Source organism: Schistocerca gregaria, chromosome 1 (genome assembly GCF_023897955.1).
Source record: "Schistocerca gregaria isolate iqSchGreg1 chromosome 1, iqSchGreg1.2, whole genome shotgun sequence".
Taxonomy (NCBI): Eukaryota; Metazoa; Arthropoda; class Insecta; order Orthoptera; family Acrididae; genus Schistocerca; species Schistocerca gregaria.
Window position 1 is genome coordinate 993477851 of NC_064920.1, and position 12937 is coordinate 993490787.

At 40.5% G+C, this 12937-nt stretch overlaps 1 protein-coding gene across 3 annotated transcripts in view; it reads left to right on the forward strand.

The window, feature by feature from the left end:
- The window catches only part of LOC126278342 (3-hydroxyisobutyryl-CoA hydrolase, mitochondrial), a 44865-nt gene that overhangs the window by 2148 nt on the left and 29780 nt on the right, over positions 1 to 12937 (forward strand). The window contains exon 2 of one of the 3 annotated variants that reach the window (XM_049978382.1): positions 11794 to 11921. The exons of the other annotated variants lie outside the window; for them this stretch is intronic. Coding sequence (XP_049834339.1) covers positions 11895 to 11921 — 27 coding nt within the window. The 5' untranslated portion in view covers positions 11794 to 11894. The remainder of the gene's footprint in view (positions 1 to 11793; positions 11922 to 12937) is intronic. 3 annotated transcript variants of the gene reach the window in all.

A 12937-nucleotide genomic window follows, 5' to 3' on the forward strand; every position in this document is an offset into this window, starting at 1 on the left:
CAGAGCTCAAGAACGCATTCTGTTGTGCTGCCATTCTGTCCATGTCTCTAGAAGCACAGGGAGAAAGACAGTCTATTGAGTTTAAGTGAAACAACATAATACTGATCGATGATGGCCAGCTTGTTACATGCTTGCTGACTTTAGCATCAAGAGGCAGGCAACATGATAATTTCTGCAGCTGTGGTCTGCTGTTGCAGCCTGCTGGGTCATCGCAGGTGAGAAGATTGGTAAGTGGCCAGCCCTCCTCCACTACTGGGTCATCATGGATGCTCTGAAAGCAGCCATCTTTGTACCAGTGAAATGAGGTGCATCCACGCAGCCTCCTGGCTGACTTGCGAGCATCTGCTGTAGTCTTGGTCGATCAGTGGTAGGTGACTGGTGCGTAGCCTTCACGAGAACTGGAATCCTGGATGACAGTTGGCAATATACGTCTGAGGCCACAACAGGCTGTCATTAAGAGCACCTAGGTGGTAGCTGCACTGGGTCATCACAGCATGTCTGGGTGGGCAGCCCCTTCCTCACTCCGCTACTGTCACTAGCACAGCATGCAGCTATGGCACTAATCTGTGGCAGTGCTGGCACGACTTGCCCATAAGGCGTCCTCACTCCTTCATGGCCCATGTCCTCACTGCCAACTTCAGCTCTGAAAACAGTTATAACTTTGTAAACTCAGCTCGGCCAATAAATGGTTTTACATCGCTTTATCACGGATGTCACATGGTATGCACTGGACCACTTACCCTTGATGTTCTCTCGACGTCCTGATCAAAAGACAATGGCAGCACTCAAGCTGCAACATCGGTGTCAGAATTGTCTGTCACCTCAAGACTACAATGGTAGTGAATGTAAATCTACAGCTCTGTCTAGCATACCAGCACAATTTGTTGTGGTTACTCACAGTTTGTTGTGATGAGTAACCTTTTTTGTCATTGAAGGTATGTGGAGTGTTTTTGTTTTGGGCCATATTAATTTAGAGAGACAGCAGTAGCACCTTTAAGGTGTCATTTGTTAAAGCACAAGAGCCTGCGGATTTGTGACTGTTTGAAGGAAATGTTTGGGAAAATGAAGAATTGGATAGAATACATTGCTTTGTGTGTAGAACTGTAGTGTGTGCAAGTTATATTAATCTGGAATTTATGGCTCCTGTAAGCCTGGTTAAGTTCAGCATGGACATGATTAGGCTGTCAACGGGCCTACTGGTTGCCACATTAGAAGTATGAGATGAGGAACGTATTGGTAGATCATTTGATGGCCAGAGCAGCAAACCAACCATCAGTCCTTCCGTTTTAAAAGTATAAGTGGGTCACTTGGAAGGCAGTGATTAGCAGGTAATGAAAGTTTTATTACTGCCGTTTGTGGGTTTATTTCAAATGTAGGGTCCTTTACCAGTAACATCAGTATCCAACATCATATACCTACAGGTAACAATGTGCAATTTCGTAGGAAGCCATACACAGCCTATGGTGCCCAGATGTTTTCATTGTGTCAAAAGGTCAACAGTTGTTGTCAGAAAGTACAGATTCTGTAGCAATTACTGCTACCTAAATGCAAAGACCATGACAGTTGCATATGTGGTTCCTAATAATGCAGAAACATTAGATAACCTAGGAGGATACCTACCAGTACATTACAACAATGGATTTCAGAAGTGATTACCACCAGCTGGAGGTAGTCTTTGAGGATAGAACCAAGATTACTGCCATGGTCCCATGAGGACATTATCAGTGTAAACAGATACCATTTGGATGAGGTTCTAAGTGAGTTGAAGCTGAAAACTGTCATAGTATATTTGCGTATCATATTCTCAAAGGATTTACCAGAGCATGTGAATCGCACAAAAGAGTATTAAACAGGCTGTGATCTACACAACTGATGCTTAGTATAGATGAGTTCCTCTTTGTGCAGATGCATGTAAATTATCTGAAGCTTGTGATTAGCAGGAAAAATGTTGAAACCAATCCTTGCCTAACAGAGGCAATTCGGAACTTCACATCACCACAAAGAACAAAACTACAGTCATTCATGGGTTGATGCAATTATTATTGCAAATTCATAAAGGATTTTGCAGAGATTGTAGAAACCCTTGAATGATTGTTGACAAAGGGCATGAAATTCCACTGGTCAGCAGAATTTCAAGCAGTGTTTGAGGTATTGAAGGCAGTATTAATTTTGCTAATATTCTTTCCTGATTTTGAGAAGGAATTTAACCACTCCCGTGACACCAACAATAGTGTACTTTCGATGCTTCTTGTATGGATGGAAGTTGTCACACACTACCCTTCATTAAAATGGTTGTTGGAACTAAAAGACATGTCTAGTAGGTTAACAAGATGGGCACTCAAATGCAGCAAGTTTTATTTTGAGGTAGAATACAAACAGGACAAGAAGCACACAAATGCAGGTATGCTAAGTAGGAAAGTTGCAGTTATAAACATTTTAGGAAAATGTTCAACACACCTGCAGAGAGCACAAGTGGCCAACAAAGACTGTCAGGCATTTTGGTCAAACCACAGTTTGTGATACAAGTGAGCTTGCTGTGCAGAACGATGAAATGTGAACCATGCATAGTTGTTCCAACAATGTTCGAGGAAGTTCAAAGTGCTCAGCAGGTGCATGACCATGTGTTGACAGGTTGTGGAGGACGCCAAACAACAGACAGTGTAATGGAAAGATTCTGGCAGCAAACAAGGAAATGTGATGTCACGCAATACATAAGACTGTATGTCTTGTGCGCAAAGAGCTGATCTCTGTCCTAAAAAAAACCCATTGCAAATACTACCAGAGGTATTTAAGCATTTTTTGATGAGAACTTGATGTTTAAGGACATTGTAATAAGACACCTGCTGGAAATAAATATGAAATGACATTCATAGCTAATTTTTCAAGGCTCTTAACAATGGTGGCAATTCCTGATCAGCAAGCTAGTACAATAGGTAACAGCTGGATCTAAAATTTTGACTACCTAATACCGTAGTTACAGATCAGGACACATATTTTGGGGATTCGAGAAGTGTCCCATTCCACCCGTCTTTGACCCATGACATCATAATGGCCATTCCAAGTGTCTCCAATCTGGTGCCATGACGTCACTACATACCCATATCAACAAACTCAAAATTACACATTAATAAGACATCTCCCTACAAGAACAGTCAAATTAACGGGACAACTGCGGGAAATTGGGGTTTTAGGGTGGGGACATGCTAAATATAACAGTAAAAACACACACACACACACACACCAAGATATGAAAACAAACAAAATGAGGAAAAAAATTACAACATTCTATTGTTGTTGTTGTCTTCAGTCCTGAGACTGGTTTGATGCAGCTCTCCATGCTACTCTATCCTGTGCAAGCTTCTTCATCTCCCAGAACCCACTGCAACCCACATCCTTCTGAATCTGCTTAGTGTATTCATCTCTTGGTCTCCCTCTACAATTTTTACCGTCTACGCTGCCCTCCAATACTAAATTGGTGATCCCTTGATGCCTCAGAACATGTCCTATCAACCGATCCCTTCTTCTGGTCAAGTTGTGCTACAAACTTCTCTTCTCCCCAATCCTATTCAATATTTCCTCATTATTTATGTGATCTACCCATCTAATCTTCAGCATTGTTCTGTAGCACCACATTTCGAAAGCTTCTATTCTCTTCTTGTCCAAACTATTTATCGTCCATGTTTCACTTCCATACATGGCTACGCTCCATACAAATACTTTCAGAAACGACTTCCTGACACTTAAATCTATACTCGATGTTAACAAATTTCTCTTCTTCAGAAACGCTTTCCTTCCCATTGCCAGTCTTCATTTTATATCCTCTCTACTTCGACCATCATCAGTTATTTTACTTCCTAAATAGCAAAACTCCTTTACTACTTTAAGCACCTCACTTCCTAATCTAGTTCCCTCAGCAACACCCGATTTAATTTGACTACATTCCCTTATCTTCGTTTTGCTTTTGTTGATGTTCATCTTATATCTACCTTTCAAGACACTGTTCATTCTATTCAACTCCTCTTCCAAGTCCTTTGCTGTCTCTGACAGAACTACGATGTCATCGGCGAACCTCAAAGTTTTTTATTTCTTCTCCATGGATTTTAATACCTACTCCAAATTTTTCTTTTGTTTCCTTTACTGCATGCTCAATATACAGATTGAATAACATCGGGGAGAGACTACAACCCTGTCTCACTCCCTTCCCAACCACTGCTTTCCTTTCATGCCCCTTGACTCTTATAATTGCCACCTGGTTTCTGTACAAATTGTAAATAGCCTGTTGCTCCCTGTATTTTACCCCTGCGACCATCAGAATTTGAAAGAGAGTATTCCAGTCAACATTGTCAAAAGCTTTCTCTAAGTCTACAAATGCTTGAAACGTAGGTTTGCCCTTCCTTATTCTAGCTTCTAAGATAAGTCGTAGGGTTAGTATTTCCTCACGTGTTCCAACATTTCTACGGAATCCAAACTGATCTTCCCCGAGGTCGGCTTCTACTAGTTTTTTCATTTGTCTGTAAAGAATTCACGTTAGTATTTTGCAGCTGTGACTTATTAAACTGATAGTTCGGTAATTTTCACATCTGTCAACACCTGCTTACTTTGGGATTGGAATTATTATATTCTTCTTGAAGTCTGAGGGTATTTCACCTGTCTCATACATCTTGCTCACCAGATGGTAGAGTTTTGTCAGGACTGGCTCTCCCAAGGCCGTCAGTAGTTCCAATGGAATGTTGTCTACTCCGGGGGCCTTGTTTCGACTTGGGTCTTTCAGTGCTCTGTCAAATTCTTCACGCAGTATCGTATCTCCCATTTCATCTTCATCTACATCCTCTTCCATTTCCATAATATTGTCCTCAAGTACAGCGCCCTTGTATAAACCTTCTATATACTCCTTCCACCTTTCTGCCTTCCCTTCTTTGCTTAGAACTGGGCTGCCATCTGAGCTCTTGATATTCATACACGTGGTTCTCTTCTCTCCAAAGGTCTCTTTAATTTTCCTGTAGGCAGTATCTATCTTACCCCTAGTGAGATAAGCCTCTACATCCTTACATTTGTCCTCTAGCCATCCCTCTTAGCCATTTTGCACTTCCCGTCGATCTCATTTTTGAGACATCTGTGTTCCTTTTTGCCTGCTTCATTTATGCTTCATTTACTGCATTTTTATATTTTCTCCTTTCATCAATTAAATTCAATATTTCTTCTGTTACCCAAGGATTTCTACTAGCCCTCGACTTTTTACCTACTTGGTCTTCTGCTGCCTTCACTACTTCATCCCTTAAACCTACCCATTCTTCTTCTACTGTGTTTCTTTCTCCCATTCCTGTCAATTGCTCCCTTATGTTCTCCCTGAAACTCTGTACAACCTCTGGTTCTTTTAGTTTACCCATGTCCCATCTCCTTAAATTCCCACCTTTTTTGCAGTTTCTTCAGTTTAACTCTACAGGTCATAACGAATAGATTGTGGTCAGAGTCCACAACTGCCCCTGGAAATGTCTTACAATTTAAAACCTGGTTCCTAAATCTCAGTCTTACCATTATATAATCTATCTGATACCTTTTAGTATCTTCAGGCTTCTTCCATGTATACAGCCTTCTTTTATGATTCTTGAACCAAGTGTTACCTATGATTAAGTTGTGCTCTGTGCAAAATTCTACCAGGCGGCTTCCTCTTTCATTTCTTTGCCCCAGTCCATATTCACCTACTACGTTTCCTTCTCTCCCTTTTCCTACTACCGAATTCCAGTCACCCATGACTATTAAATTTTCATCTCCCTTCACTATCTGAATAATTGCTTTTATTTGATCATACATTTCTTCAATTTCTTTGTCATCTGCAGAGCTAGTTGGCATATAAACTTGTACTACTGTAGTAGGTGTGGGCTTCGTATCTATCTTGGCCACAATAATGCGTTCACTATGCTGTTTGTAGTAGCTTACCCGCATTCCTATTTTCCTATTCATTATTAAACCTACTCCTGCAGTACCGCTATTTGATTTTGTGTTTATAACCCTGTAGTCACCTGACCAGAAGTCTTGTTCCTCCTGCCACCGAACTTCACTAATTCCCACTATATCTAACTTTAACCTACCCATTTCCCTTTTTAAATTTTCTAACCTACCTGCCCGATTAAGGGATCTGACATTCCACACTCCGATCCATAGAACGCCAGTTTTCTTTCTCCTGAGAACTGAGAACTGAGAACGACATCCTCATGAGTAGCCTCCCCCCCTCCCCCGTAACATTCTGTTGCACCAACAAAATATACAAGAATCAGACACTTCCCTTGATACCACAAAAACAACACCTACACATATGAAAATTGTAATTGGGCATTTCTCTTGGCCTCTGTAGGTCAACCACAGCCGACACTACCAAAACACCAACACCTTTAACTAAAACTACGAAAATGAACATTTCCCTTGACCTTCATAGGGCAGCCATAGTTGACAGTACCAAATCACCAACACCTTTAACTACAAAAAATAAAATCAAAACCGAAACACCTCAAATGAAAACACACACACACACACACACACACACACACCACACCACCACCACCACCACCACCACCACCACCAGAGGGCACGATTAAACACAAGAAGACATCTACAAACACAACCAACTCATAAACCCCGCACCATAATGAATTCACACACCACAACACATGGGTCCGACGCTTCCATTGACCCAAATGATTTTGTATCAGACTTGATGAAACAGGTCTGACAGTACTTCATATCTGGATATTATGAACAAGCTCATTCTATCCACAGACTAATTGAACACGGAGCACTTACATAATATCATTTCTAAATTGTTGAGCTATTATGTGAACAACAGTCATACAGACTGGGATATACATTTGCAATACATACTTTGCATATTTAACTCTTTAAGTTCATATCTGTACAGGTATCTCCCTTTGCATGGGGGGGGGGGGGGGGGGATGGCACAGTAGAAAAATGCTGTCACCTTTTGATGTCATGGTTCTGTAGTTAGGACTGGACAATTCACTAATTAAGAAATTTGCTAAAAGAATATGGGAAGTATGGCAGAAAGAAAAGAAAGTCTATACTAAAGCTTTGGAGTGACAGAAACAGTCAACACAGCATGCAAAATTATTGCAGTATCGAGTGGATCAGTAGATATTGGTCACAAACCACCCCAGCAAACCAAAGGGAAAGATGACAATATTTTTGATTAAGTATCAGAATCATTATCAAGTCATAGAGATGACTTCTCCGGTAAACATTTATTTTATTTTTACTTTATTTATTTATTCATTCAGTGATCATCTCACGATAATGTAGGAATTATCAAGGTAATACAATGCCAGTCAATGGGCCAAAATAAAACAGTGTACATAACATGTTTTGAGAATAGGACAGTTGGTCAGCCATGGCCTTGATTAAAGCATCCTGACATTTGCATTAGAATCCAGGAAAACCACCAAAAACTGAAATCGGGTTATCTGGACAGGAGAGCTCCATCCTCCCAACAGCTGCACTACCTCATTCAGTAGTTCTCTAATGAATACATTCACACACAAATTGCTCTATGTAACTTGCCATATAAAACAGTTTCCTCCTTTACTGGCCACACACTGAGGACACCCAGTGATGACTCCCGACTGTTTCTAGTCACTTACTATGTAAAACATAAATGCAGTTTCCAACTAAAATGTCTATTTCCCGTGTGAGTAGAGTTAAAACCTTTAGTTAAATGGTGGATACATTGGCACAAGTCAAGAGGACAGAGTCAGGGTGCACAAAAGTGACTACAGAGGTTCGGAAGCGTATACCAGTACACAAGCAGGATATGTGTAGCATACCCCTATGTATTGTCATGTGACAAATTTTAGCATTTAAGTTTATATGTGTTAGGCCTAAAAGTTGTTTTATTCTTGTCAAATGTATTCGAAGTTGTATTGTAGGTTGTTACAGGTCTGCAATTGCCGCATATTATTTCTTTTATTTTTATTTATTATTATTATTATTATTATTATTATTACTATTATTAATATTACTTAGGTGTTCTTGAAGAAGGGAGGATATGATGGATGTTCCTTTTCGTAGGTGGTGAATCACTAGGAGCAACCTGATGGGTTGTGGTAACCCTAATGTTGCTTCACAATATGAATGCAGAAGCAATGCTTGCAGTTAACATTCTACCATTGGAGGCAGAGGTGTTATTTTCTTGACAATCATATGTGTTGCTGACGAGTCACTAATGGGCATTGATATGTGGGAGATAGGGAATGATGTCTATAGATAGCAGGAAGTGTTCATACAGCTGCATGAGGAAGTGCAGGATAACAAACTTCAAAAATAGAAAACATGGTCCAAGTATGCTGTAGTCTGTTTATTATTTGTGCAATTAGCCAGTTTCAAATGTCAGTCACTTTCAAGCACATATTTTAAGCTTCTTGGAAACTGAAGTGTAAAGCTTAAAAAATGTGCTTGAAAGTGACCCACAGCTGAAATTGGCTAATTGCACAGATAACAAAACAGGTTACAGCTTACTTGGACTAAGCTTTCATTCTCAAATGCAGCTAGGCTGTAGACTCCCTACAAAAATAAAATTTTAATAAAATCCTCACTGAGGTGCAGGGTGAATACGAGGAATTGATGTTGTCATATTGTTAACTGAGTCTGACACAAATCACTCACATTGTACCACAGAAGATAGTTCATAGGATGAGAGGGTGGTTGGAAACAAGAAAGAAAATATTAAGAACTTATTTGGAACAGCAGACAAGGGAGATATCCAGGAGGTGTATAACATGTTTGGGCAGGTGCAAACTTTGGCAGGCACTACCAAAGCTGTAGTAGGGTGTCATATGATTCAGTTGTTGAACTTACAGTGAGATGTTGCGAACAACACCAAGATGGTACATGGTGTTAGCCCAATAAACCCAGATACAGTGAAAAACAGTAAACAGTGATTTCGGTGAAATACAAAAACAATTGAGTTCACTGAACAGCAAATTAGCAGCAGTCAGACTCTTACAAGCATTAGCAGATTGTCTCAGTGATGCAAGAATTGAAGTGAGGTCACTACAGCAAGCAGTCTACCATGCAGTAAACAAACAATCAGAGTTTGATATTACTGAAGCCATAACAATTCTTGACAGGGTTGCAACTAGCAGAGAAAGAATTCCTTGCAGAAATATGACAAATGGCAAAAGCAATGTTTTACCACACATCGCACGTGGATGTAAATACAAACCAAGCAAAGTTAGCTCAGCTGCCAGAGATCCGAATGTACATGCAGTATTGATGTGACATGGTTTGCCCTTATCCAGAAAGATGGACAGTGATGGGGAAATAGGTTCTAGTAAAGATACGAGAGGTGATTTCTTATTTCTGAGCACGGAGAAGCTCGTGCTTTTATGTCACTAAGGAACCTCCGAGAACGTTTGAAGGAGGACATCACCATTTTTTGAGCCAGAGAAGTGTAGACTGATGCACAGACATGCAAGATGCACCTGTTTCTGAAGAGAGCAAAGACAGCGGAATGTCAGACAGAAATATTGGCACCAAGGCCAAATTTTCAAAAGATAGGAGAACATTGGATATACTCAGTTTTTGCACTAGAAACTATAATTATGGACTACTATAAGGAAAGGAAACCTCAGGACATTGTAAAATTAGAGTTACGTGATAATAGTATTTTGATGAAAGGCACAACTTGCAGGAAAAAGTTCTTGCTACCAGTTACACTCCCACAGGTAAAATTGTACTCCAGTTCATTCCCTCTGCATTGTATTGGCCAGAGAAACTGAGGCTCTGCCAACACAAAATTTAACTTTCCTAACGACACCCTGAATCCTGAACTCGTAAATTTCTTGGACATACTGATAGCATCTTTTGGGCAATTGTTGCAACATATTCAGCAATATCACGAGAACCAACTCTGAGATGTGGTAACCATAAGTGTTATGACCACTAGTTATGCCATGTTATTGCAGTTTACATACTCTACTTTTGTCCTGGGTGTAGAAGTATAATCCTCCAGATTTACTGACCTATCAGATAACTGTGAAGTGGTTAACTAGCATAAACTGAGAAACTTAGAAAAATAGAACTGTAAATTAATTTAACTTGTGTGGGATGGAAATAAGCATGATGGAACATAACTGAAAAAAAAAGGAGACTCGAACTTTAGAATGATAATGTGTAGTAAGGAGGCGATCCATGTAAGTCAGCTTCAAGGAGCAACGAACTTTTGCATCATGTACAATTATGTAAGTAGATCTAAGAAATAGTGTAGAGGACAAACAGAGATAAAATTCAGGACGATTTTTTTGAAGTAGGGGAGTAGTGTTCCACAGCAGAATAATTGTACTCAGTAGGCTTAAAATTTTGTTTGTTAAGTTCCATCAGGTGAGACCCGAACCAGAGTGTAGTTTACTGCTGGGGTGATGTCAGTCACTATGTCAACAAGACACACAACCAACGAAGCAGACCTTGGAACAGGGAAGACAGAAATGCAAGCACTGCTGTGCTGCTGAAAAAGGCACTGTGAGGTAACAATATGTGACTGCACCACTCAAGCGCCACTACAAAATCAAACGTAGGCAGAACAAACCAAGCTCAGTGACCCAGAATTATCACAGCAAAGCCAAGGACCCTGATGGTTCTGGAACGAGGTGACAAATGTGCTTACAGCCAGAGCTGCTATGTTATAGGTGTACCTCTTAAATAGATGGGCTTACAGAGCTCAAGAATGCATTCTGTCGTGCTGCCATTCTGTCCGTGTCACCATAACCAGAGAGAAAGACCGTCCGTTTTAAGTGAAACCACAACACGCTGGTCAACGGTGGCTAGCTGACTTAATGAGAGGCAGCCAACCTGATGCGTGCCACAGCTATGTTCTCCTTCTGCTTCTTTTCCTTCTGCTGCTGCTGCTGCTGCTGCAGCCGCAGCCGCCACTGCCACCTATTACAGGGTCATCGTGGATGAGGAGACTTGTGAGCGGCTAACCCTCCTCCAGTGCTGGGTCATCATGGATAATCCGCAAGCTGCCATCTTTGCATAGGCCAGACGAGGTGTGTCCAAGCAGCATCCTGGCTGAATTGTGAGCATCAGCTGCAGTCTTGGTTAATCCATGGTGGATGACCAGATCTTAGCCTTCATGATAACCAGAGTAATTGGATCATAGTTCGCTGTCCCCATGTGAGTGTATGATGGGCTGTCTTCCAGAGCACGGGAGAGGTAGCCTCACTGAGTCATCACAATACATTCAGGTGGGCAGCAGCGCAGTTGCTTATGCCCACCCCGCCAACTGCATCTCTGGTGAAGTTATACCTGTATAAACTCTATTCAACCAGTAAATGTTGGTACAGCTACTGTTGTATCACTAAAGTTCCCGGGCATGCACTGGATCATTCGGTCCCATTGTTTGCATGACTTCCTGATCACATCATGACCCCAAATCTCGAACTGCAACATTAGCATCAGGGAGTGGTCTTCTGACAACTGGATGCCACAACATTTACCACTTTGATATATATTTATGCTAGAGGCAGAAGTTACCCGGTAGCCTTTCTATTACATTCAGTACTTTGCTTAAGAAATGACATAACAGAATATCCTAATACATCATGGAGAGCTGTGTCTGTGGCAGCACAATATACAATGGCTCACTTTTGTTCATTACTCACTTAAGTCGCAATGTAGGATACCAGTTATAATTTCACAAGTGTAGAAGGCTTCGAATGATGGTAGCTGTTTGGCTTTACATAATGAGAGCAATCAGACAGATCCTGAAACTGATCATTCTTGTTTCAGATTGTTTTACGTGAATTTCCAGTGAAATGATGGACTGATAAGCAAGATGTTTACAAGAATAGTCCACATAAAAAAGGAAAAGAAAATTTAGGACTTGCTAGATGGAGTTAAGTTTGGCGTTTGGGAAGGTAAGATGCCGAAGAAGCAGTTCTATCTTCTTGCTAGATAATTGAATCAAGAGTTAAGGAAAACCAAGACACCATCATAAGATTTGTTGACTAAGAAAAATTGTGTGATAATGTGAAATAGTGCAAGATGTTCAAAATAACCCAAGACAGAATATTAAGAATGAAAGATAAAGAACTACATGCTCATATTAAAAAGGATGTAAGAAAGGGATGTAGTCTTGGGCCCCTACTGTCAGATTTGTGTGTTGAGGAACAGTGGTAGAAAGTTTATAAAGGTTCAATACTGAGATTAAAATTCAGAAGGAAAGTGTATCAGTGATAAGATTCACTGAAATTGAAGTAGTCTTGCAGACTTTTGTTGAATAGAATGAGCAGTCTAATGAGTACAGATTGTGAATGGAGATAAAATCCAAGAAAGATAAAAGTAATGAAGACTAGCAGAAATGAGATTAGTGGAAAACTTAACTGGTGATCAAAAAGTGGGGTAAGATAAGGAATTCTGCTACCTTGGAAGCAAAATAACTTAAAACAGAGGAAGCAAGGATGGCGTATAAAACAGGTTAGCCCTGGCAAAGTGGGCATTACTGACCAAAATAATTCTGCTAGTATCATACATTTTATTTTTGAGGAAGAAATACCAGAGAATGCACACTTGGAGCACAGCTTTTTATGGAAGTGAATGATGGAATGTGGGGAAAATTGGAGAAGAAGAGAATCAAAGTGTTTGAGATGTGTTGCTATAGAAGGATGTTGAAAAATAGGAGGACTGAAAAGATGAGGTGTGAGGTTGATCTCCACAGAATCAGCTAAAATAGGAAAATGTGGAAATTGTTGACAGGAAGAAGAGACAGGATGATGGGGTGTTTGTTAAGATATCAGGGAATGACTTCTATGGTATGGTACTAGAAGAAGCTGTAGAAGGTAAAATGTTTGGGCAGGGGGGGGGGGGGGAGACTGATATTGAATTACATCCTACAGATTGTTGACTGCATAGGGTTCAATGCTACTCTGAGATG